This window comes from Scyliorhinus torazame, chromosome 13, assembly GCF_047496885.1.
Source record: "Scyliorhinus torazame isolate Kashiwa2021f chromosome 13, sScyTor2.1, whole genome shotgun sequence".
Classification (NCBI taxonomy): domain Eukaryota; kingdom Metazoa; phylum Chordata; class Chondrichthyes; order Carcharhiniformes; family Scyliorhinidae; genus Scyliorhinus; species Scyliorhinus torazame.
Window position 1 is genome coordinate 105,252,827 of NC_092719.1, and position 23,502 is coordinate 105,276,328.

At 55.5% G+C, this 23,502-nt stretch overlaps 1 protein-coding gene across 4 annotated transcripts in view; it reads right to left on the minus strand.

Annotated features, from left to right (window-relative positions):
- Positions 1 to 358: 358 nt before the first annotated feature.
- The window catches only part of LOC140388217 (aminoacylase-1-like), a 123,773-nt gene continuing 100,629 nt past the window's right edge, over positions 359 to 23,502 (minus strand). For 2 of the 4 annotated variants that reach the window (XM_072472013.1, XM_072472014.1), the window contains exons 13-15: positions 4,085 to 4,164; positions 1,465 to 1,525; positions 361 to 1,143 (exon numbers count right to left, since the gene is read on the minus strand). In XM_072472013.1, the coding sequence (XP_072328114.1) occupies positions 979 to 1,143; positions 1,465 to 1,525; positions 4,085 to 4,164 (306 nt within the window). In that variant the 3' untranslated portion in view covers positions 361 to 978. Of the gene's footprint in view, positions 1,144 to 1,464; positions 1,526 to 4,084; positions 4,165 to 23,502 lie in introns of all 4 variants that reach the window. The other 2 variants (XM_072472015.1, XM_072472016.1) reach the window with 2 other exon arrangements.

The following is a 23,502-nucleotide window of genomic DNA, read 5'->3' on the forward strand; positions in this document are numbered from 1 at the left end:
GGGGAAGGGGGTGTGGGGGTGTGGGGAAGGGGTGTGGGGAAGGGGAGTGGGGCAGTGGGGAAGGGGAGTGGGGCAGTGGGGAAGGGGAGTGGGGGAGGGGAGTGGGGGACGGGAGTAGGGGAGGGGAGTAGGGGAGGGGAGTGGGGGAGTAGGGGAGGGGAGTGGCGGAGTGGGGGGGGGACTGGGGAAGGGGAGTGGGGGTCTGAGGAAGGGGAGTGGGGGAGGAGAGTGGCAGAGTGGGGGAGGGGAGTGGGGGGTGGGGAGGGGAGAGGAGTGGGGGAGGGGAGTGGGGGAGGAGAGTGGGGGAGGGGAGTGGGGGAGGGGAGTGGGGGAGGGGAGTGGGGGAGGGGAGTGGGGGTGTGAGGGAGGGGAATGGGGGAGTGGGGAAGGGGAGTGGGGGTGTGAGGGAGGGGAGTGAGGGTGTGAGGGAGGGGAATGGGGGTGTGAGGGAGGGGAATGGGGGGTGTGAGGGAGGGGAATGGGGGTGTGAGGGAGGGGAAAGGGGTGTGAAGGAGAGGAAAGGGGTGTGAGGGAGAGGACAGGGGAGTGGGGAAGGGGAGTGAGGGAGGGGAATGGGGGTGTGAGGGAGGGGAATGGGGTGTGGGGAAAGGGAGTGGGGGTGTGAGGGAGGGGAAAGGGGTGTGAGGGAGGGAAAGGGGAGTGGGGGTGTGTGGAAGGGGAGTGGGGGTGTGAGGGAGGGGAAAGGGGTGTGAGGAAAAGGACAGGGGAGTGAGGGAGGCAGGGGGTGTGAAGGACAGCGTGTGCAATGCGACTGTGTGTAAGAAGGACAGGATGGAGTTTTAGGAAGAGTGTGGGAATTGTGGAGGAGGGTTGTCGGGGAGGTGTGGATGGGAAGGGTCTGGGGAGAGGAGGGGGGGGAAGAGGAGGGGGGCGGTGTCGGGGAGAGGAATGGTGCAGGGGATCTTGAGGAGAGAGGAAGGGGTGGAGGTGAGGGATGAGCTTCCGAGCCCTGCACTCTCAGGTCTCCCCTTCCAGGGGTGGAACTGCGGCGAGAGCGGGGATCAGGCTGGCGTAGATCTCGATGCCGTTCAAAAAGACTCTCTCGTTCAGGAACTCATTATGATCGTGCAGCAGGATAGGAGTCTGGTTCATGGGTGAGAATCCGATAGCAGGGTAACCCATCTGTGGAAGGAGAGAGGAGTGTGTCACGGACATAACAGCAAGATAAACCAAGCCACAACAACCCCCAAACATTTTCCTCATCCCAACAATAATCCCAAACGTCCCACACACTCACAAACACACTAAAACCACAAATACTCGACTAAACACCTTCCTTAACCCGACAAAGCTGCCCCATAAACTGCTCCACCTTGACAAACATCGCCAAGCATAATCCGCAGCTCCCTGCCCCTCAACAGATACATGCCCAGAAACACCACCCCTCTCTGGTCAGGTTGAGAGGCATTCGGACAGGCCCCATGTTAGGATTCAGACACTCACAGCGCGAATGAAGTGGCTATCAGTGGCAGCCGGGAAGATCTCACATTCCAGATTCATGTTCCTGAAAACACAGCACAATGAGGCAGGTACACACCCCTCCCGTAGCACCATAAATTAACACAATTCCACGGAATTCAGTATACAGACCCTGACTATAACAGTCTCACAGCAGTCAGTACACAGTCCGTTATTATAACAGAGTCCCACAGTAGTCAGTACACAGGCCCTCACTGCAACACAGTCCACAGCAGTCAGCACACTACCTCATAGTAACAGTCACATAGTAGTCACTACAATCCCTCATCGCAGTAAGTACACAGTCCCTCACTGTAACAGTCTCACAGCAGTCAGTATGCAGTCCTCACTGTAATACAGTCCCCAGTAGGCAGTACACAGTCTCCCACTGTAACACAGTCCTACAGCAGTCAGAACACAGGCCCTCATTGTAACACAGTCCCACAGTAGGCAGTGCACCATCCTTCACTGTAACACAGACCCACAATAGTCAGTAGAAAGTCCCTTGCTGCAACACAGTCCCACAGCAGTCAGTACACAGTCCATCATTGTAACACAGTCCCATAGCAATTAGTACAGAGTCCCTCACTGTAACACAGTCCCACAGCAGTCAGTACACAGTCCATCATTGTAACACAGTCCCATAGCGATTAGTACAGAGTCCCTCACTGTAACACGGTCCCACAGCAGTCAGTACACAGTCTGTCATTGTAACACAGTCCCTTGATAGTCTGTACACAGTCTGTCATTGTAACACAGTCCCATAGTAGTCTGTAAACAGTCCCACACTGCAACACAGTCCCACAACAATAAGTACAGACTATCACTACAACAGAGCCCCACAGCAGTCAGTACACATTCACTTGCTATAACAAGTCACACAGCAGTCAGTGCAGAGTCCCTCACTGGAAGACAGTCCCACAAGTCAGTAAATAGTCCCTCACTGGAAGACAGTTCCTGAGTAGTCAGTGCACAGTCCTTCAATGTAACACAGTCCCACAGCAGTCAGTACACAGTCCCTCGCTGTAACCCTATCCCACAACAGTCAGTACACAGTCCCTCACTGTAACACAGTCCACAGCAATCAGTACACAGTTCGTCATTGTAAAACAGTCTGTCGTTGTAACACAGTCCCATAGCAGTCAGTACACAGTCCCTCATTGAAACACAGTCCCACAGCAGTCAGAACACGGTCCCTCATTGTGATACAGTCCACAGCAGTCATACACAGTCTGTCACTGTACCACAACCCACAGCAGTCAGTACGCAGTTCCTTACTGTATAACAGTCCCACAGTAGTCTGTACACAGTCTCTCACCATAACACAGTCCCACAGCAGTCAGTACACAGGCCCTCAATGTAACACAGTCCCACAGCAGTCAGCACACAGTCACTCATTGCAACACAGTTCCACAGTAGTCACGCTATCACAGTGCCACAACAATTAGTAAGCAGTCCTTCAGTGTAATACAGTCTTATGGCAATCAGTACACAATCAGTCATTGTAAAACAGTCCCATAGTAGTCCGTACACAGTCTGGCATTTAAACACCATCCCAGTGCAGTCAGTATACTGTCCTTCACTGCAACACAGTCCACAGCAGTCAGTACACAGTTCGTCATTGTAATCAGTTCCACAGTAGTCCATACACAGTCTGTCACTATAACACAGTCCCACAGCAGTCAGTACACACTTGCTTCCTACAGCAAGTCACACAGCAGTCAAGTACACAGTCCCTCACTGCAACACAGTCCCACAGCAGTCAATACATAGTCCCTCGCTGTAACAAAGTCCCATAGCAGTCAGTACACAGTACACTCTTCTAACACAGTCCCACAGCAGTAAGTACACACTCCCTCACTGTAAAACAGTCCCATAGCAATAACTACACAGTCCCTCACTGTAACACAGTCCTGCAGCTGTCAGTACACGGTCCCTCACTGTAACACAGTCTCTACATAGACCCTCACTGTAACTCAGTCCAACAGCAATCAGTGTGCAGTCATTCTCCTCAATCTTTAACATCCTCCAATCTGGTAAACCCTGTTCAGTAACTGATCTATAATAATCTTTAATATTGTCACAAGTAGGCTTACATTACATGGATTGGCCATGCTAAAATTGCCCTTAGTGTCCAAAATTGCCCTTAGTGTTGGGTGGGGTTACTGGGTTATGGGGATAGGGTGGAGGTGTGGACCTTGGGTCGGGTGCTCTTTCCAAGACCCGGTGCAGAGTCGATGGGCCGAATGGCCTCCTTCTGCACTGTAAATTCTATGTTCTATTACGGTAACTGTAATGAAGTTACTGTGAAAAGCCCCTAGTCACCACATTCCAGCGCCTGTTCGGGTACAGAGGGAGAATTAAGAACGTCCAATTCACCTAACAAGCACGTCTTTCGGGACTTATGGGAGGAAACCGGAGCACCCGGAGAAAACCCATGCAGACATGGGGAGAACATGCTGACTCCGCACAGACAGTGACCCAAGCGGGAATCGAACCTGGGACCCTGGAGCTGTGAAGCAACAGTGCTAACAACTGTGTACCGTGCCGCCCTATATAGTGAACAGTTTCCACAGGTCTCAGCAACGGAAATGTCACTACTCACAATTTCTGGCAGGTGCTGATGAATGAGTTCCACCAGGGGTCAGACTTCTCAATTGATGTCACTGTCTGGTCCATGCCTTTCTGCAGGTAAATTGAGAACTGTGAATATTCCTGTCAATAGGCAGTATACAAAACTCGTATCAATACCGCTGTATACACAACTGCCATGAATGCCCACCGCGGTATACACAACTCCCATCAATAACCCGATATACTCAACTCCCATCAATAGCGCAGTATAGAGATCCCCCATTAATTTAATAAAAATTTTAAATTAAAAATGCAATTTTATTACACCACTCCCATCAATAAATCCAGTATACGCAACTCCCATCAATAGTCCAGTATACGCAACTCCCATCAATAATCCAGTATACGCAACTCCCATCAATAATCCAGTATACGCAACTCCCATCAATAATCCAGTATACGCAACTCCCATCAATAATCCAGTATACGCAACTCCCATCAATAATCCAGTATACGCAACTCCCATCAATAATCCAGTATACGCAACTCCCATCAATAATCCAGTATACGCAACTCCGATCATTAATCCAGTATACGCAACTCCCATCAATAATCCAGTATACCCAACTCCCATCAATAATCCAGTATACGCAACTCCCATCAATAATCCAGTATACACAACTCCCATCAATAACCCAGTATACGCAACTCCCATCAATAATCCAGTATACGCAACTCCCAACAAAAAAACGGTACACACAACTCCCTTAAATAGCCCAGTAGCACTGCTCCACATCAATATTGCAGTATTCACAACTCCCATCAATAACCCAGTACACACTACTATCAATAACCCAGTATTCACAACTCCCATCAATAACTCAGTACACACAACTCCCATCAATAACCCAGTACACACTACTATCAATAACCCAGTATACACAACTCCCATCAATAACCCAGTACACACTACTCCTATCAACAACCCAGTACACACTACTCCTATCAATAACCCAGTATACACAACTCCCATCAATAACCCAGTACACACTACTCCTATCAATAACCCAGTATACACAACTCCCATCAATAACCCAGTACACACTACTCCTATCAATAACCCAGTATACACAACTCCCATCAATAACCCAGTACACACTACTCCTATCAATAACCCAGTATACACAACTCCCATCAATAACCCAGTACACATTACTCCTATCAATAACCCAGTATACACAACTCCCATCAATAACCCAGTACACACTACTCCTATCAATAACCCAGTATACACAACTCCCATCAATAACCCAGTACACACTACTCCTATCAATAATCCAGTATACGCAACTCCGATCATTAACCCAGTACACACAACTCCCATCAATAACCCAGTACACACAACTCCCATCGATAGCCTAGTACACACTGCTCCTAACAATAAGCCAGTATACCCAACTCCATCAATACTGCAGTATACACAACTCCCATCAATAACCCAGTATAAACCACTCCCATCAATAACCAGTATACACAACTCCAATGAATACTGCAGGATGCGCAACTGCCATCAATAAACCCAGTATACACAAATCCCATCACTACCACAGTATACACACATCCGATCAATGACCAAGGATACGCAACTCTCATCAATAACACAGTACACGCAACCTCCATCAATAACACAGTACACGCAACCTCCATCAATACCGCAGTATACACAACTCCCATCAATAACCCAATAAACACTGCTCCCCTCATTAACCCAGTATACACAACTCCCATCAATAACCCAATAAACACTGCTCCCCTCATTAACCCAGTATACACAACTCCCATCAATAACCCAATAAACACTCTGCTCCCCTCATTAACCCAGTATACACAACTCCCATCAATAACCCACAAAACACAACCCCTCCATCAATAGCCCAGTACACACTGCTCCCACCAATAACCCAGTATGCGGAACTCCCATCAATGCAGCAGTATACACAACTGCCATCACTAACGACGTATACACAACTTCCATCACTAAAGCAGTACACACAACTCCCATTACCAGCGCAGTATATGCAACTCCTGTCAATACTGCAGTATACACAACTCCCATCAATAACCCAGTACATACTGCCCCATCAATAATCCGGGAGATACAACTCCCATCAAGAACCCAGGATACACAGTTCCCTGTTCACACAGCGAGTGTCCAGTCCGTACACACGGTGTACACACAGCAAGTGTTCAGTCGCACACACTGTGTCCACACAGCGACTGTCCAGTCCGCACATACTGTGTCCACACAGCGAGTGTTCAGTCCGCACACACTGTCCACACAGCGACTGTCCAGTCCGCACATACTGTGTCCACACAGCGAGTGTTCAGTCTGCACACACTGTCCACACAGCGAGTGTCCAGTCCGCACACACTGTGTCCACACAGCGAGTGTTCAGTCGCACACACTGTGTCCACACACCGACTGTCCAGTCCGTACATACTGTGTCTACACTGCGAGTGTCCAGTCTGCACATACTGTGTCCACACTGCGAGTGTCCAGTCCGCACATACTGTGTCCACACAGCGAGTGTCCAGTCCACACACACTGTGTCCACACAGCGAGTGTCCAGTCCACACACACTTTGTCCACACAGCGAGTGTCTGATCCGCACACCGTGTTCACACAGCGAGTATCCAGTCCGCACACACTGTGTCCACACAGCGAGTGTCCAGTCCGCACGCACTGTGTCCACACAGCGATTGTCCAGTCCACACACTGTGTCCACACAGCGAGTGTCCAGTCCGCACGCACTGTGTCCACACAGCCAGTGTCCAGTCCACACACACAGTGTCCACACAGCGAGTGTCCAGTCCACACACTGTGTCCACACAGCGAGTGTCCAGTCCACACACACTTTGTCCACACAGCGAGTGTCCGGTCCGCACACTGTGTCCACACAGCGAGTGCCCAGTCCACACACAGTGAGTGTCCAGTCCACACACAGTGAGTGTCCAGTCCACACACAGTGAGTGTCCAGTCCACACACAGTGAGTGTCCAGTCCACACACAGTGAGTGTCCAGTCCACACACAGTGAGTGTCCAGTCCACACACAGTGAGTGTCCAGTCCACACAGTGAGTCTCCAGTCCACACACAGTGAGTGTCCAGTCCACACACAGTGAGTGCCCAGTCCACACACAGTGAGTGCCCAGTCCACACACAGTGAGTATCCAGTCCACACACAGTGAGTGTCCAGTCCACACACAGTGAGTATCCAGTCCACACACAGTGAGTGCCCAGTCCACACACAGTGAGTGCCCAGTCCACACACAGTGAGTGCCCAGTCCACACACAGTGAGTGCCCAGTCCACACACACTGAGTATCCAGTCCACACACAGTGAGTATCCAGTCCACACACAGTGAGTGTCCAGTCCATACATTGTGTCCACACAGCGAGTGTCCAGCCGCACACACTGTATCGACACAGCAAGTGTCCAGTCCACAGTGTCCACAGCGAGTGTCCAGTCCATACATTGTGTCCACACAGCGAGTGTCCAGTCTGCACACACTGTGTCCACACAGCGAGTGTCCAGTCCACACACTGTGTCCACACAGCGAGTGTCCAGTCTGCACACTGTGTCCACACAGCGAGTATCCAGTCCACACACTGTGTTCACACAGTGACTGTCCAGTCCACGGTGTCCACACAGCGAGTGCCCAGTCCACACACAGTGAGTATCCAGTCCACACACAGAGTATCCAGGCCACACACAGTGAGTATCCAGACCACACACAGTGAGTATCCAGTCCACGCACAGTGAGTATCCAGTCCACACACAGGGAGTATCCAGTCCACACACAGTGAGTATCCAGTCCACACACAGTGAGTGTCCAGTCCATACATTGCGTCCACACAGCGAGTGTCTAGCCGCACACACTGTATCGACACAGCAAGTGTCCAGTCCACAGTGTCCACAGCGAGTGTCCAGTCCATATATTGTGTCCACACAGCGAGTGTCCAGTCTGCACACACTGTGTCCACACAGCGAGTGTCCAGTCTGCACGCACTGTGTCCACACAGCGAGTGTCCAGTCCACACTGTGTCCACACAGCGAGTGTCCAGTCCACACTGTGTCCACACAGCGAGTGTCCAGTCCAAGCAGTGTCCACACAGCGAGTGTCCAGTCCGCACACAGTGTCCACATAGCGAGTGTCCAGTCTGCACGCACTGTGTCAACACAGCAAGTGTCCAGTCCACACACACTGTCCACATAGCGAGTGTCCAGTCCACACACACTGTGTCCACACAGCGAGTGTCCAGTCCACACAGCGAGTGTCCACACAGCGAGTGTCCGGTCTGCAAACCCAGTGTCCACACAGCGAGTGTCCAGTCTGCACGCACTGTGACCACACAGCGAGTGTCCAGTCCACACACACTGTGTCCACACAGCGAGTGTCCAGTCCACACACACCGTGTCCACACAGCGAGTGTCCAATCCGCACACACTATGTCCACACAGCGAGTGTCCAGTGCACACACACCGTGTCCACACAGCGACTGTCCAGTCCACGGTGTCCACACAGTGAGTATCCAGTCCGCACACACTGTGTCCACACAGCGAGTGTCCAGTCTGCACGCACTGTGTCCACACAGCGAGTGTCCAGTCCACACAGCGAGTGTCGACACAGCGAGTGTCCGGTTCGCACACCCAGTGTCCACACAGCGAGTGTCCAGTCCACACACACTGTGTCCACACAGCGAGCGTCCAGTCCACAGTGTCCACAGTGAGTGTCCAGTCCACACAGCGAGTGTCTGGTCCGCACACCCAGTGTCCACACAACGAGTGTCTGGTCCGCACACCCAGTGTCCACACAACGAGTGTCTGGTCCGCACACCCAGTGTCCACACAGCGAGTGCCCAGTCCACACATACTGTGTCCACACAGCGAGTGTCCAGTCCACACACACTGTGTCCACACAGCGAGTGTCCAGTCCACACAGCGAGTGTCCACACAGCGAGTGTCCGGTCTGCAAACCCAGTGTCCACACAGCGAGTGTCCGGTCTGCAAACCCAGTGTCCACACAGCGAGTGTCCAGTCTGCAAACCCAGTGTCCACACAGCGAGTGTCCAGTCCGCAGACACTTTGTCCACACAGCGAGTGTCCAGTCTGCACGCACTGTGTCCACACAGCGAGTGTCCAGTCTGCACACACTGTGTCCACACAGCGAGTGTCCAGTCCACACACAGTGTCGACACAGCGAGTGTCCAGTCCACACACTGTGTCCACACAGCGAGTGTCCAGTCCACACAGCGAGTATCCAGTCCACACACATTGCGTCCTCACTGCGAGTGTCCAGTCTGCACGCACTGTGTCCACACAGTGAGCATCCAGTCCGCAGTGTCCACAGCGAGTGTTCAGTCCGCACACACTGTGTCCACACAGCGAGTGTTCAGTCCGCACACACTGTGTCCACACAGCGAGTGTCCAGTCCACACACTGTATTCACACAGCGACTGTCCAGTCCACGGTGTCCACACAGTGAGTGTCCAGTCCACACACATTGTGTCCACACAGCGAGCGTCCAGTCCACAGTGTCCACAGTGAGTGTCCAGTCCACACAGCGAGTGTCTGGTCCGCACACCCAGTGTCCACACAACGAGTGTCTGGACCGCACACCCAGTGTCCACACAACGAGTGTCCGGTCTGCAAACCCAGTGTCCACACAGCGAGTGTCCAGTCCGCAGACACTGTGTCCACACAGCGAGTGTCCAGTGCACACACACCGTGTCCACACAGCGAGTGTCCAGTCCACACACTGTGTTCACATAGTGAGTGTCCAGTCCACACACATTGTGTCCACACAGTGAGTATCCAGTCTGCACACACTGTCCACACAGCGAGTGTCCAGTCCACACACACTGTGTCCACACAGCGAGCGTCCAGTCCACAGTGTCCACAGTGAGTGTCCAGTCCACACAGCGAGTGTCTGGTCCGCACACCCAGTGTCCACACAACGAGTGTCTGGTCCGCACACCCAGTGTCCACACAACGAGTGTCTGGTCCGCACACCCAGTGTCCACACAGCGAGTGCCCAGTCCACACATACTGTGTCCACACAGCGAGTGTCCAGTCCACACACACTGTGTCCACACAGCGAGTGTCCAGTCCACACAGCGAGTGTCCACACAGCGAGTGTCCGGTCTGCAAACCCAGTGTCCACACAGCGAGTGTCCGGTCTGCAAACCCAGTGTCCACACAGCGAGTGTCCAGTCTGCAAACCCAGTGTCCACACAGCGAGTGTCCAGTCCGCAGACACTTTGTCCACACAGCGAGTGTCCAGTCTGCACGCACTGTGTCCACACAGCGAGTGTCCAGTCTGCACACACTGTGTCCACACAGCGAGTGTCCAGTCCACACACAGTGTCGACACAGCGAGTGTCCAGTCCACACACTGTGTCCACACAGCGAGTGTCCAGTCCACACAGCGAGTATCCAGTCCACACACATTGCGTCCTCACTGCGAGTGTCCAGTCTGCACGCACTGTGTCCACACAGTGAGCATCCAGTCCGCAGTGTCCACAGCGAGTGTTCAGTCCGCACACACTGTGTCCACACAGCGAGTGTTCAGTCCGCACACACTGTGTCCACACAGCGAGTGTCCAGTCCACACACTGTATTCACACAGCGACTGTCCAGTCCACGGTGTCCACACAGTGAGTGTCCAGTCCACACACATTGTGTCCACACAGCGAGCGTCCAGTCCACAGTGTCCACAGTGAGTGTCCAGTCCACACAGCGAGTGTCTGGTCCGCACACCCAGTGTCCACACAACGAGTGTCTGGACCGCACACCCAGTGTCCACACAACGAGTGTCCGGTCTGCAAACCCAGTGTCCACACAGCGAGTGTCCAGTCCGCAGACACTGTGTCCACACAGCGAGTGTCCAGTGCACACACACCGTGTCCACACAGCGAGTGTCCAGTCCACACACTGTGTTCACATAGTGAGTGTCCAGTCCACACACATTGTGTCCACACAGTGAGTATCCAGTCTGCACACACTGTCCACACAGCGAGTGTCCAGTCCACACACACTGTGTCCACACAGCGAGCGTCCAGTCCACAGTGTCCACAGTGAGTGTCCAGTCCACACAGCGAGTGTCTGGTCCGCACACCCAGTGTCCACACAACGAGTGTCTGGTCCGCACACCCAGTGTCCACACAACGAGTGTCTGGTCCGCACACCCAGTGTCCACACAGCGAGTGCCCAGTCCACACATACTGTGTCCACACAGCGAGTGTCCAGTCCACACACACTGTGTCCACACAGCGAGTGTCCAGTCCACACAGCGAGTGTCCACACAGCGAGTGTCCGGTCTGCAAACCCAGTGTCCACACAGCGAGTGTCCGGTCTGCAAACCCAGTGTCCACACAGCGAGTGTCCGGTCTGCAAACCCAGTGTCCACACAGCGAGTGTCCGGTCTGCAAACCCAGTGTCCACACAGCGAGTGTCCGGTCTGCAAACCCAGTGTCCACACAGCGAGTGTCCAGTCCGCAGACACTTTGTCCACACAGCGAGTGTCCAGTCTGCACGCACTGTGTCCACACAGCGAGTGTCCAGTCTGCACACACTGTGTCCACACAGCGAGTGTCCAGTCCACACAGCGAGTATCCAGTCCACACACATTGCGTCCTCACTGCGAGTGTCCAGTCTGCACGCACTGTGTCCACACAGCGAGCATCCAGTCCGCAGTGTCCACACAGCGAGTGTCCAGTCCGCACACAGTGTCCACACTGTGAGTGTCCAGTTCACACATACTGTGTCCACACAGCGAGTGTCCAGTCCGCACACACTGTGTCCACACAGCGAGTGTCCAGTCCACACTGTGTCCACACAGCGAGTGTCCAGTCCACACACACTGTGTCGACACTACGAGTATCCAGTCCGCACACACTGTATCGACACAAGCGACTGTCCAGTCTGCACGCACTGTGTCAACACAGCAAGTGTCCAGTCCACACACACTGTCCACATAGCGAGTGTCCAGTCCACACACACTGTGTCCACACAGCGAGTGTCCAGTCTGCACACACTGTGTCCACACAGCGAGTGTCCAGTCCACACACTGTGTCCACACAGCGAGTGTCCAGTCTGCACGCACTGCGTCCACACAGCGAGTGTCCAGTCCACACTGTGTCCACACAGCGAGTGTCCAGTCCACACTGTGTCCACACAGCGAGTGTCCAGTCCACACTGTGTCCACACAGCGAGTGTCCAGTCCAAGCAGTGTCCACACTGCGGGTGTCCAGTCCGCACACACTGTGTCCACACAGCGAGTGTCCAGTCCAAGCAGTGTCCACACAGCGAGTGTCCAGTCCGCACACAGTGTCCACACTGTGAGTGTCCAGTTCACACATACTGTGTCCACACAGCGAGTGTCCAGTCCGCACACACTGTGTACACACAGCGAGTGTCCAGTCCACACTGTGTCCACACAGCGAGTGTCCAGTCCACACACACTGTGTCGACACTACGAGTATCCAGTCCGCACACACTGTATCGACACAAGCGACTGTCCAGTCTGCACGCACTGTGTCAACACAGCAAGTGTCCAGTCCACACACACTGTCCACATAGCGAGTGTCCAGTCCACACACACTGTGTCCACACAGCGAGTGTCCAGTCCACACAGCGAGTGTCCACACAGCGAGTGTCCGGTCTGCAAACCCAGTGTCCACACAGCGAGTGTCCAGTCTGCACGCACTGTGACCACACAGCGAGTGTCCAGTCCACACACACCGTGTCCACACAGCGAGTGTCCAGTCCACACACACCGTGTCCACACAGCGAGTGTCCAATCCGCACACACTATGTCCACACAGCGAGTGTCCAGTGCACACACACCGTGTCCACACAGCGACTGTCCAGTCCACGGTGTCCACACAGTGAGTATCCAGTCCGCACACAGTGTCCACACAGCGAGTGTCCAGTCTGCACGCACTGTGTCCACACAGCGAGTGTCCAGTCCACACAGCGAGTGTCGACACAGCGAGTGTCCGGTTCGCACACCCAGTGTCCACACAGCGAGTATCCAGTCCACACACACTGTGTCCACACAGCGAGCGTCCAGTCCACAGTGTCCACAGTGAGTGTCCAGTCCACACAGCGAGTGTCTGGTCCGCACACCCAGTGTCCACACAACGAGTGTCTGGTCCGCACACCCAGTGTCCACACAACGAGTGTCTGGTCCGCACACCCAGTGTCCACACAGCGAGTGCCCAGTCCACACATACTGTGTCCACACAGCGAGTGTCCAGTCCACACACACTGTGTCCACACAGCGAGTGTCCAGTCCACACAGCGAGTGTCCACACAGCGAGTGTCCGGTCTGCAAACCCAGTGTCCACACAGCGAGTGTCCGGTCTGCAAACCCAGTGTCCACACAGCGAGTGTCCAGTCCGCAGACACTTTGTCCACACAGCGAGTGTCCAGTCTGCACGCACTGTGTCCACACAGCGAGTGTCCAGTCTGCACACACTGTGTCCACACAGCGAGTGTCCAGTCCACACAGCGAGTATCCAGTCCACACACATTGCGTCCTCACTGCGAGTGTCCAGTCTGCACGCACTGTGTCCACACAGCGAGTGTCCAGTCCACACACTGTATTCACACAGCGACTGTCCAGTCCACGGTGTCCACACAGTGAGTGTCCAGTCCACACACATTGTGTCCACACAGCGAGTGTCCAGTCTGCACACACTGTGTCCACACAGCGAGTGTCCAGTCCACACACTGTGTCCACACAGCGAGTGTCCAGTCTGCACGCACTGTGTCCACACAGCGAGTGTCCAGTCCACACTGTGTCCACACAGCGAGTGTCCAGTCCACACTGTGTCCACACAGCGAGTGTCCAGTCCAAGCAGTGTCCACACAGCGAGTGTCCAGTCCACACTGTGTCCACACAGCGAGTGTCCAGTCCAAGCAGTGTCCACACAGCGGGTGTCCAGTCCGCACACACTGTGTCCACACAGCGAGTGTCCAGTCCAAGCAGTGTCCACACAGCGAGTGTCCAGTCCGCACACAGTGTCCACACTGTGAGTGTCCAGTTCACACATACTGTGTCCACACAGCGAGTGTCCAGTCCGCACACACTGTGTCCACACAGCGAGTGTCCAGTCCACACTGTGTCCACACAGCGACTGTCCAGTCCACACACACTGTGTCGACACTACGAGTATCCAGTCCGCACACACTGTATCGACACAAGCGACTGTCCAGTCTGCACGCACTGTGTCAACACAGCAAGTGTCCAGTCCACACACACTGTCCACATAGCGAGTGTCCAGTCCACACACACTGTGTCCACACAGCGAGTGTCCAGTCCACACAGCGAGTGTCCACACAGCGAGTGTCCGGTCTGCAAACCCAGTGTCCACACAGCGAGTGTCCAGTCTGCACGCACTGTGACCACACAGCGAGTGTCCAGTCCACACACACCGTGTCCACACAGCGAGTGTCCAGTCCACACACACCGTGTCCACACAGCGAGTGTCCAATCCGCACACACTATGTCCACACAGCGAGTGTCCAGTGCACACACACCGTGTCCACACAGCGACTGTCCAGTCCACGGTGTCCACACAGTGAGTATCCAGTCCGCACACACTGTGTCCACACAGCGAGTGTCCAGTCTGCACGCACTGTGTCCACACAGCGAGTGTCCAGTCCACACAGCGAGTGTCGACACAGCGAGTGTCCGGTTCGCACACCCAGTGTCCACACAGCGAGTATCCAGTCCACACACACTGTGTCCACACAGCGAGTGTCCAGTCCACACACACTGTGTCCACACAGCGAGCGTCCAGTCCACAGTGTCCACAGTGAGTGTCCAGTCCACACAGCGAGTGTCTGGTCCGCACACCCAGTGTCCACACAACGAGTGTCTGGTCCGCACACCCAGTGTCCACACAACGAGTGTCTGGTCCGCACACCCAGTGTCCACACAGCGAGTGCCCAGTCCACACATACTGTGTCCACACAGCGAGTGTCCAGTCCACACACACTGTGTCCACACAGCGAGTGTCCAGTCCACACAGCGAGTGTCCACACAGCGAGTGTCCGGTCTGCAAACCCAGTGTCCACACAGCGAGTGTCCGGTCTGCAAACCCAGTGTCCACACAGCGAGTGTCCAGTCCGCAGACACTTTGTCCACACAGCGAGTGTCCAGTCTGCACGCACTGTGTCCACACAGCGAGTGTCCAGTCTGCACACACTGTGTCCACACAGCGAGTGTCCAGTCCACACAGCTAGTATCCAGTCCACACACATTGCGTCCTCACTGCGAGTGTCCAGTCTGCACGCACTGTGTCCACACAGCGAGCATCCAGTCCGCAGTGTCCACAGCGAGTGTTCAGTCCGCACACACTGTGTCCACACAGCGAGTGTTCAGTCCGCACACACTGTGTCCACACAGCGAGTGTCCAGTCCACACACTGTATTCACACAGCGACTGTCCAGTCCACGGTGTCCACACAGTGAGTGTCCAGTCCACACACATTGTGTCCACACAGCGAGCGTCCAGTCCACAGTGTCCACAGTCAGTGTCCAGTCCACACAGCGAGTGTCTGGTCCGCACACCCAGTGTCCACACAACGAGTGTCTGGACCGCACACCCAGTGTCCACACAACGAGTGTCCGGTCTGCAAACCCAGTGTCCACACAGCGAGTGTCCAGTCCGCAGACACTGTGTCCACACAGCGAGTGTCCAGTGCACACACACCGTGTCCACACAGCGAGTGTCCAGTCCACACACTGTGTTCACATAGTGAGTGTCCAGTCCACACACATTGTGTCCACACAGTGAGTATCCAGTCTGCACACACTGTCCACACAGCGAGTGTCCAGTCCACACACACTGTGTCCACACAGCGAGCGTCCAGTCCACAGTGTCCACAGTGAGTGTCCAGTCCACACAGCGAGTGTCTGGTCCGCACACCCAGTGTCCACACAACGAGTGTCTGGTCCGCACACCCAGTGTCCACACAACGAGTGTCTGGTCCGCACACCCAGTGTCCACACAGCGAGTGTCCAGTCCACACACACTGTGTCCACACAGCGAGTGTCCAGTCCACACAGCGAGTGTCCACACAGCGAGTGTCCGGTCTGCAAACCCAGTGTCCACACAGCGAGTGTCCGGTCTGCAAACCCAGTGTCCACACAGCGAGTGTCCGGTCTGCAAACCCAGTGTCCACACAGCGAGTGTCCGGTCTGCAAACCCAGTGTCCACACAGCGAGTGTCCGGTCTGCAAACCCAGTGTCCACACAGCGAGTGTCCAGTCCGCAGACACTTTGTCCACACAGCGAGTGTCCAGTCTGCACGCACTGTGTCCACACAGCGAGTGTCCAGTCTGCACACACTGTGTCCACACAGCGAGTGTCCAGTCCACACAGCGAGTATCCAGTCCACACACATTGCGTCCTCACTGCGAGTGTCCAGTCTGCACGCACTGTGTCCACACAGCGAGCATCTAGTCCGCAGTGTCCACACAGCGAGTGTCCAGTCCGCACACAGTGTCCACACTGTGAGTGTCCAGTTCACACATACTGTGTCCACACAGCGAGTGTCCAGTCCGCACACACTGTGTCCACACAGCGAGTGTCCAGTCCACACTGTGTCCACACAGCGAGTGTCCAGTCCCCACACACTGTGTCGACACTACGAGTATCCAGTCCGCACACACTGTATCGACACAAGCGACTGTCCAGTCTGCACGCACTGTGTCAACACAGCAAGTGTCCAGTCCACACACACTGTCCACATAGCGAGTGTCCAGTCCACACACACTGTGTCCACACAGCGAGTGTCCAGTCTGCACACACTGTGTCCACACAGCGAGTGTCCAGTCCACACACTGTGTCCACACAGCGAGTGTCCAGTCTGCACGCACTGCGTCCACACAGCGAGTGTCCAGTCCACACAGCGAGTGTCCAGTCCACACTGTGTCCACACAGCGAGTGTCCAGTCCAAGCAGTGTCCACACAGCGAGTGTCCAGTCCGCACACAGTGTCCACACTGCGGGTGTCCAGTCCGCACACACTGTGTCCACACAGCGAGTGTCCAGTCCAAGCAGTGTCCACACAGCGAGTGTCCAGTCCGCACACAGTGTCCACACTGTGAGTGTCCAGTTCACACATACTGTGTCCACACAGCGAGTGTCCAGTCCGCACACACTGTGTCCACACAGCGAGTGTCCAGTCCACACTGTGTCCACACAGCGACTGTCCAGTCCACACACACTGTGTCGACACTACGAGTATCCAGTCCGCACACACTGTATCGACACAAGCGACTGTCCAGTCTGCACGCACTGTGTCAACACAGCAAGTGTCCAGTCCACACACACTGTCCACATAGCGAGTGTCCAGTCCACACACACTGTGTCCACACAGCGAGTGTCCAGTCCACACAGCGAGTGTCCACACAGCGAGTGTCCGGTCTGCAAACCCAGTGTCCACACAGCGAGTGTCCAGTCTGCACGCACTGTGACCACACAGCGAGTGTCCAGTCCACACACACCGTGTCCACACAGCGAGTGTCCAGTCCACACACACCGTGTCCACACAGCGAGTGTCCAATCCGCACACACTATGTCCACACAGCGAGTGTCCAGTGCACACACACCGTGTCCACACAGCGACTGTCCAGTCCACGGTGTCCACACAGTGAGTATCCAGTCCGCACACAGTGTCCACACAGCGAGTGTCCAGTCTGCACGCACTGTGTCCACACAGCGAGTGTCCAGTCCACACAGCGAGTGTCGACACAGCGAGTGTCCGGTTCGCACACCCAGTGTCCACACAGCGAGTATCCAGTCCACACACACTGTGTCCACACAGCGAGCGTCCAGTCCACAGTGTCCACAGTGAGTGTCCAGTCCACACAGCGAGTGTCTGGTCCGCACACCCAGTGTCCACACAACGAGTGTCTGGTCCGCACACCCAGTGTCCACACAACGAGTGTCTGGTCCGCACACCCAGTGTCCACACAGCGAGTGCCCAGTCCACACATACTGTGTCCACACAGCGAGTGTCCAGTCCACACACACTGTGTCCACACAGCGAGTGTCCAGTCCACACAGCGAGTGTCCACACAGCGAGTGTCCGGTCTGCAAACCCAGTGTCCACACAGCGAGTGTCCGGTCTGCAAACCCAGTGTCCACACAGCGAGTGTCCAGTCCGCAGACACTTTGTCCACACAGCGAGTGTCCAGTCTGCACGCACTGTGTCCACACAGCGAGTGTCCAGTCTGCACACACTGTGTCCACACAGCGAGTGTCCAGTCCACACAGCGAGTATCCAGTCCACACACATTGCGTCCTCACTGCGAGTGTCCAGTCTGCACGCACTGTGTCCACACAGCGAGTGTCCAGTCCACACACTGTATTCACACAGCGACTGTCCAGTCCACGGTGTCCACACAGTGAGTGTCCAGTCCACACACATTGTGTCCACACAGCGAGTGTCCAGTCTGCGCACACTGTGTCCACACAGCGAGTGTCCAGTCCACACACTGTGTCCACACAGCGAGTGTCCAGTCTGCACGCACTGTGTCCACACAGCGAGTGTCCAGTCCACACTGTGTCCACACAGCGAGTGTCCAGTCCACACTGTGTCCACACAGCGAGTGTCCAGTCCAAGCAGTGTCCACACAGCGAGTGTCCAGTCCACACTGTGTCCACACAGCGAGTGTCCAGTCCAAGCAGTGTCCACACAGCGGGTGTCCAGTCCGCACACACTGTGTCCACACAGCGAGTGTCCAGTCCAAGCAGTGTCCACACAGCGAGTGTCCAGTCCGCACACAGTGTCCACACTGTGAGTGTCCAGTTCACACATACTGTGTCCACACAGCGAGTGTCCAGTCCGCACACACTGTGTCCACACAGCGAGTGTCCAGTCCACACTGTGTCCACACAGCGACTGTCCAGTCCACACACACTGTGTCGACACTACGAGTATCCAGTCCGCACACACTGTATCGACACAAGCGACTGTCCAGTCTGCACGCACTGTGTCAACACAGCAAGTGTCCAGTCCACACACACTGTCCACATAGCGAGTGTCCAGTCCACACACACTGTGTCCACACAGCGAGTGTCCAGTCCACACAGCGAGTGTCCACACAGCGAGTGTCCGGTCTGCAAACCCAGTGTCCACACAGCGAGTGTCCAGTCTGCACGCACTGTGACCACACAGCGAGTGTCCAGTCCACACACACCGTGTCCACACAGCGAGTGTCCAGTCCACACACACCGTGTCCACACAGCGAGTGTCCAATCCGCACACACTATGTCCACACAGCGAGTGTCCAGTGCACACACACCGTGTCCACACAGCGACTGTCCAGTCCACGGTGTCCACACAGTGAGTATCCAGTCCGCACACACTGTGTCCACACAGCGAGTGTCCAGTCTGCACGCACTGTGTCCACACAGCGAGTGTCCAGTCCACACAGCGAGTGTCGACACAGCGAGTGTCCGGTTCGCACACCCAGTGTCCACACAGCGAGTATCCAGTCCACACACACTGTGTCCACACAGCGAGTGTCCAGTCCACACACACTGTGTCCACACAGCGAGCGTCCAGTCCACAGTGTCCACAGTGAGTGTCCAGTCCACACAGCGAGTGTCTGGTCCGCACACCCAGTGTCCACACAACGAGTGTCTGGTCCGCACACCCAGTGTCCACACAACGAGTGTCTGGTCCGCACACCCAGTGTCCACACAGCGAGTGCCCAGTCCACACATACTGTGTCCACACAGCGAGTGTCCAGTCCACACACACTGTGTCCACACAGCGAGTGTCCAGTCCACACAGCGAGTGTCCACACAGCGAGTGTCCGGTCTGCAAACCCAGTGTCCACACAGCGAGTGTCCGGTCTGCAAACCCAGTGTCCACACAGCGAGTGTCCAGTCCGCAGACACTTTGTCCACACAGCGAGTGTCCAGTCTGCACGCACTGTGTCCACACAGCGAGTGTCCAGTCTGCACACACTGTGTCCACACAGCGAGTGTCCAGTCCACACAGCTAGTATCCAGTCCACACACATTGCGTCCTCACTGCGAGTGTCCAGTCTGCACGCACTGTGTCCACACAGCGAGCATCCAGTCCGCAGTGTCCACAGCGAGTGTTCAGTCCGCACACACTGTGTCCACACAGCGAGTGTTCAGTCCGCACACACTGTGTCCACACAGCGAGTGTCCAGTCCACACACTGTATTCACACAGCGACTGTCCAGTCCACGGTGTCCACACAGTGAGTGTCCAGTCCACACACATTGTGTCCACACAGCGAGCGTCCAGTCCACAGTGTCCACAGTCAGTGTCCAGTCCACACAGCGAGTGTCTGGTCCGCACACCCAGTGTCCACACAACGAGTGTCTGGACCGCACACCCAGTGTCCACACAACGAGTGTCCGGTCTGCAAACCCAGTGTCCACACAGCGAGTGTCCAGTCCGCAGACACTGTGTCCACACAGCGAGTGTCCAGTGCACACACACCGTGTCCACACAGCGAGTGTCCAGTCCACACACTGTGTTCACATAGTGAGTGTCCAGTCCACACACATTGTGTCCACACAGTGAGTATCCAGTCTGCACACACTGTCCACACAGCGAGTGTCCAGTCCACACACACTGTGTCCACACAGCGAGCGTCCAGTCCACAGTGTCCACAGTGAGTGTCCAGTCCACACAGCGAGTGTCTGGTCCGCACACCCAGTGTCCACACAACGAGTGTCTGGTCCGCACACCCAGTGTCCACACAACGAGTGTCTGGTCCGCACACCCAGTGTCCACACAGCGAGTGTCCAGTCCACACACACTGTGTCCACACAGCGAGTGTCCAGTCCACACAGCGAGTGTCCACACAGCGAGTGTCCGGTCTGCAAACCCAGTGTCCACACAGCGAGTGTCCGGTCTGCAAACCCAGTGTCCACACAGCGAGTGTCCGGTCTGCAAACCCAGTGTCCACACAGCGAGTGTCCGGTCTGCAAACCCAGTGTCCACACAGCGAGTGTCCGGTCTGCAAACCCAGTGTCCACACAGCGAGTGTCCAGTCCGCAGACACTTTGTCCACACAGCGAGTGTCCAGTCTGCACGCACTGTGTCCACACAGCGAGTGTCCAGTCTGCACACACTGTGTCCACACAGCGAGTGTCCAGTCCACACAGCGAGTATCCAGTCCACACACATTGCGTCCTCACTGCGAGTGTCCAGTCTGCACGCACTGTGTCCACACAGCGAGCATCCAGTCCGCAGTGTCCACACAGCGAGTGTCCAGTCCGCACACAGTGTCCACACTGTGAGTGTCCAGTTCACACATACTGTGTCCACACAGCGAGTATCCAGTCCGCACACACTGTGTCCACACAGCGAGTGTCCAGTCCACACTGTGTCCACACAGCGAGTGTCCAGTCCCCACACACTGTGTCGACACTACGAGTATCCAGTCCGCACACACTGTATCGACACAAGCGACTGTCCAGTCTGCACGCACTGTGTCAACACAGCAAGTGTCCAGTCCACACACACTGTCCACATAGCGAGTGTCCAGTCCACACACACTGTGTCCACACAGCGAGTGTCCAGTCTGCACACACTGTGTCCACACAGCGAGTGTCCAGTCCACACACTGTGTCCACACAGCGAGTGTCCAGTCTGCACGCACTGCGTCCACACAGCGAGTGTCCAGTCCACACAGCGAGTGTCCAGTCCACACTGTGTCCACACAGCGAGTGTCCAGTCCAAGCAGTGTCCACACAGCGAGTGTCCAGTCCGCACACAGTGTCCACACTGCGGGTGTCCAGTCCGCACACACTGTGTCCACACAGCGAGTGTCCAGTCCAAGCAGTGTCCACACAGCGAGTGTCCAGTCCGCACACAGTGTCCACACTGTGAGTGTCCAGTTCACACATACTGTGTCCACACAGCGAGTGTCCAGTCCGCACACACTGTGTCCACACAGCGAGTGTCCAGTCCACACTGTGTCCACACAGCGACTGTCCAGTCCACACACACTGTGTCGACACTACGAGTATCCAGTCCGCACACACTGTATCGACACAAGCGACTGTCCAGTCTGCACGCACTGTGTCAACACAGCAAGTGTCCAGTCCACACACACTGTCCACATAGCGAGTGTCCAGTCCACACACACTGTGTCCACACAGCGAGTGTCCAGTCCACACAGCGAGTGTCCACACAGCGAGTGTCCGGTCTGCAAACCCAGTGTCCACACAGCAAGTGTCCAGTCTGCACGCACTGTGACCACACAGCGAGTGTCCAGTCCACACACACCGTGTCCACACAGCGAGTGTCCAGTCCACACACACCGTGTCCACACAGCGAGTGTCCAATCCGCACACACTATGTCCACACAGCGAGTGTCCAGTGCACACACACCGTGTCCACACAGCGACTGTCCAGTCCACGGTGTCCACACAGTGAGTATCCAGTCCGCACACACTGTGTCCACACAGCGAGTGTCCAGTCTGCACGCACTGTGTCCACACAGCGAGTGTCCAGTCCACACAGCGAGTGTCGACACAGCGAGTGTCCGGTTCGCACACCCAGTGTCCACACAGCGAGTATCCAGTCCACACACACTGTGTCCACACAGCGAGCGTCCAGTCCACAGTGTCCACAGTGAGTGTCCAGTCCACACAGCGAGTGTCTGGTCCGCACACCCAGTGTCCACACAACGAGTGTCTGGTCCGCACACCCAGTGTCCACACAACGAGTGTCTGGTCCGCACACCCAGTGTCCACACAGCGAGTGCCCAGTCCACACATACTGTGTCCACACAGCGAGTGTCCAGTCCACACACACTGTGTCCACACAGCGAGTGTCCAGTCCACACAGCGAGTGTCCACACAGCCAGTGTCCGGTCTGCAAACCCAGTGTCCACACAGCGAGTGTCCGGTCTGCAAACCCAGTGTCCACACAGCGAGTGTCCAGTCCGCAGACACTTTGTCCACACAGCGAGTGTCCAGTCTGCACGCACTGTGTCCACACAGCGAGTGTCCAGTCTGCACGCACTGTGTCCACACAGCGAGTGTCCAGTCTGCACACACTGTGTCCACACAGCGAGTGTCCAGTCCACACAGCGAGTATCCAGTCCACACACATTGCGTCCTCACTGCGAGTGTCCAGTCTGCACGCACTGTGTCCACACAGCGAGCATCCAGTCTGCAGTGTCCATAGCGAGTGTTCAGTCCGCACACACTGTGTCCACACAGCGAGTGTCCAGTCCACACACTGTATTCACACAGCGACTGTCCAGTCCACGGTGTCCACACAGTGAGTGTCCAGTCCACACACATTGTGTCCACACAGCGAGCGTCCAGTCCACAGTGTCCACAGTGAGTGTCCAGTCCACACAGCGAGTGTC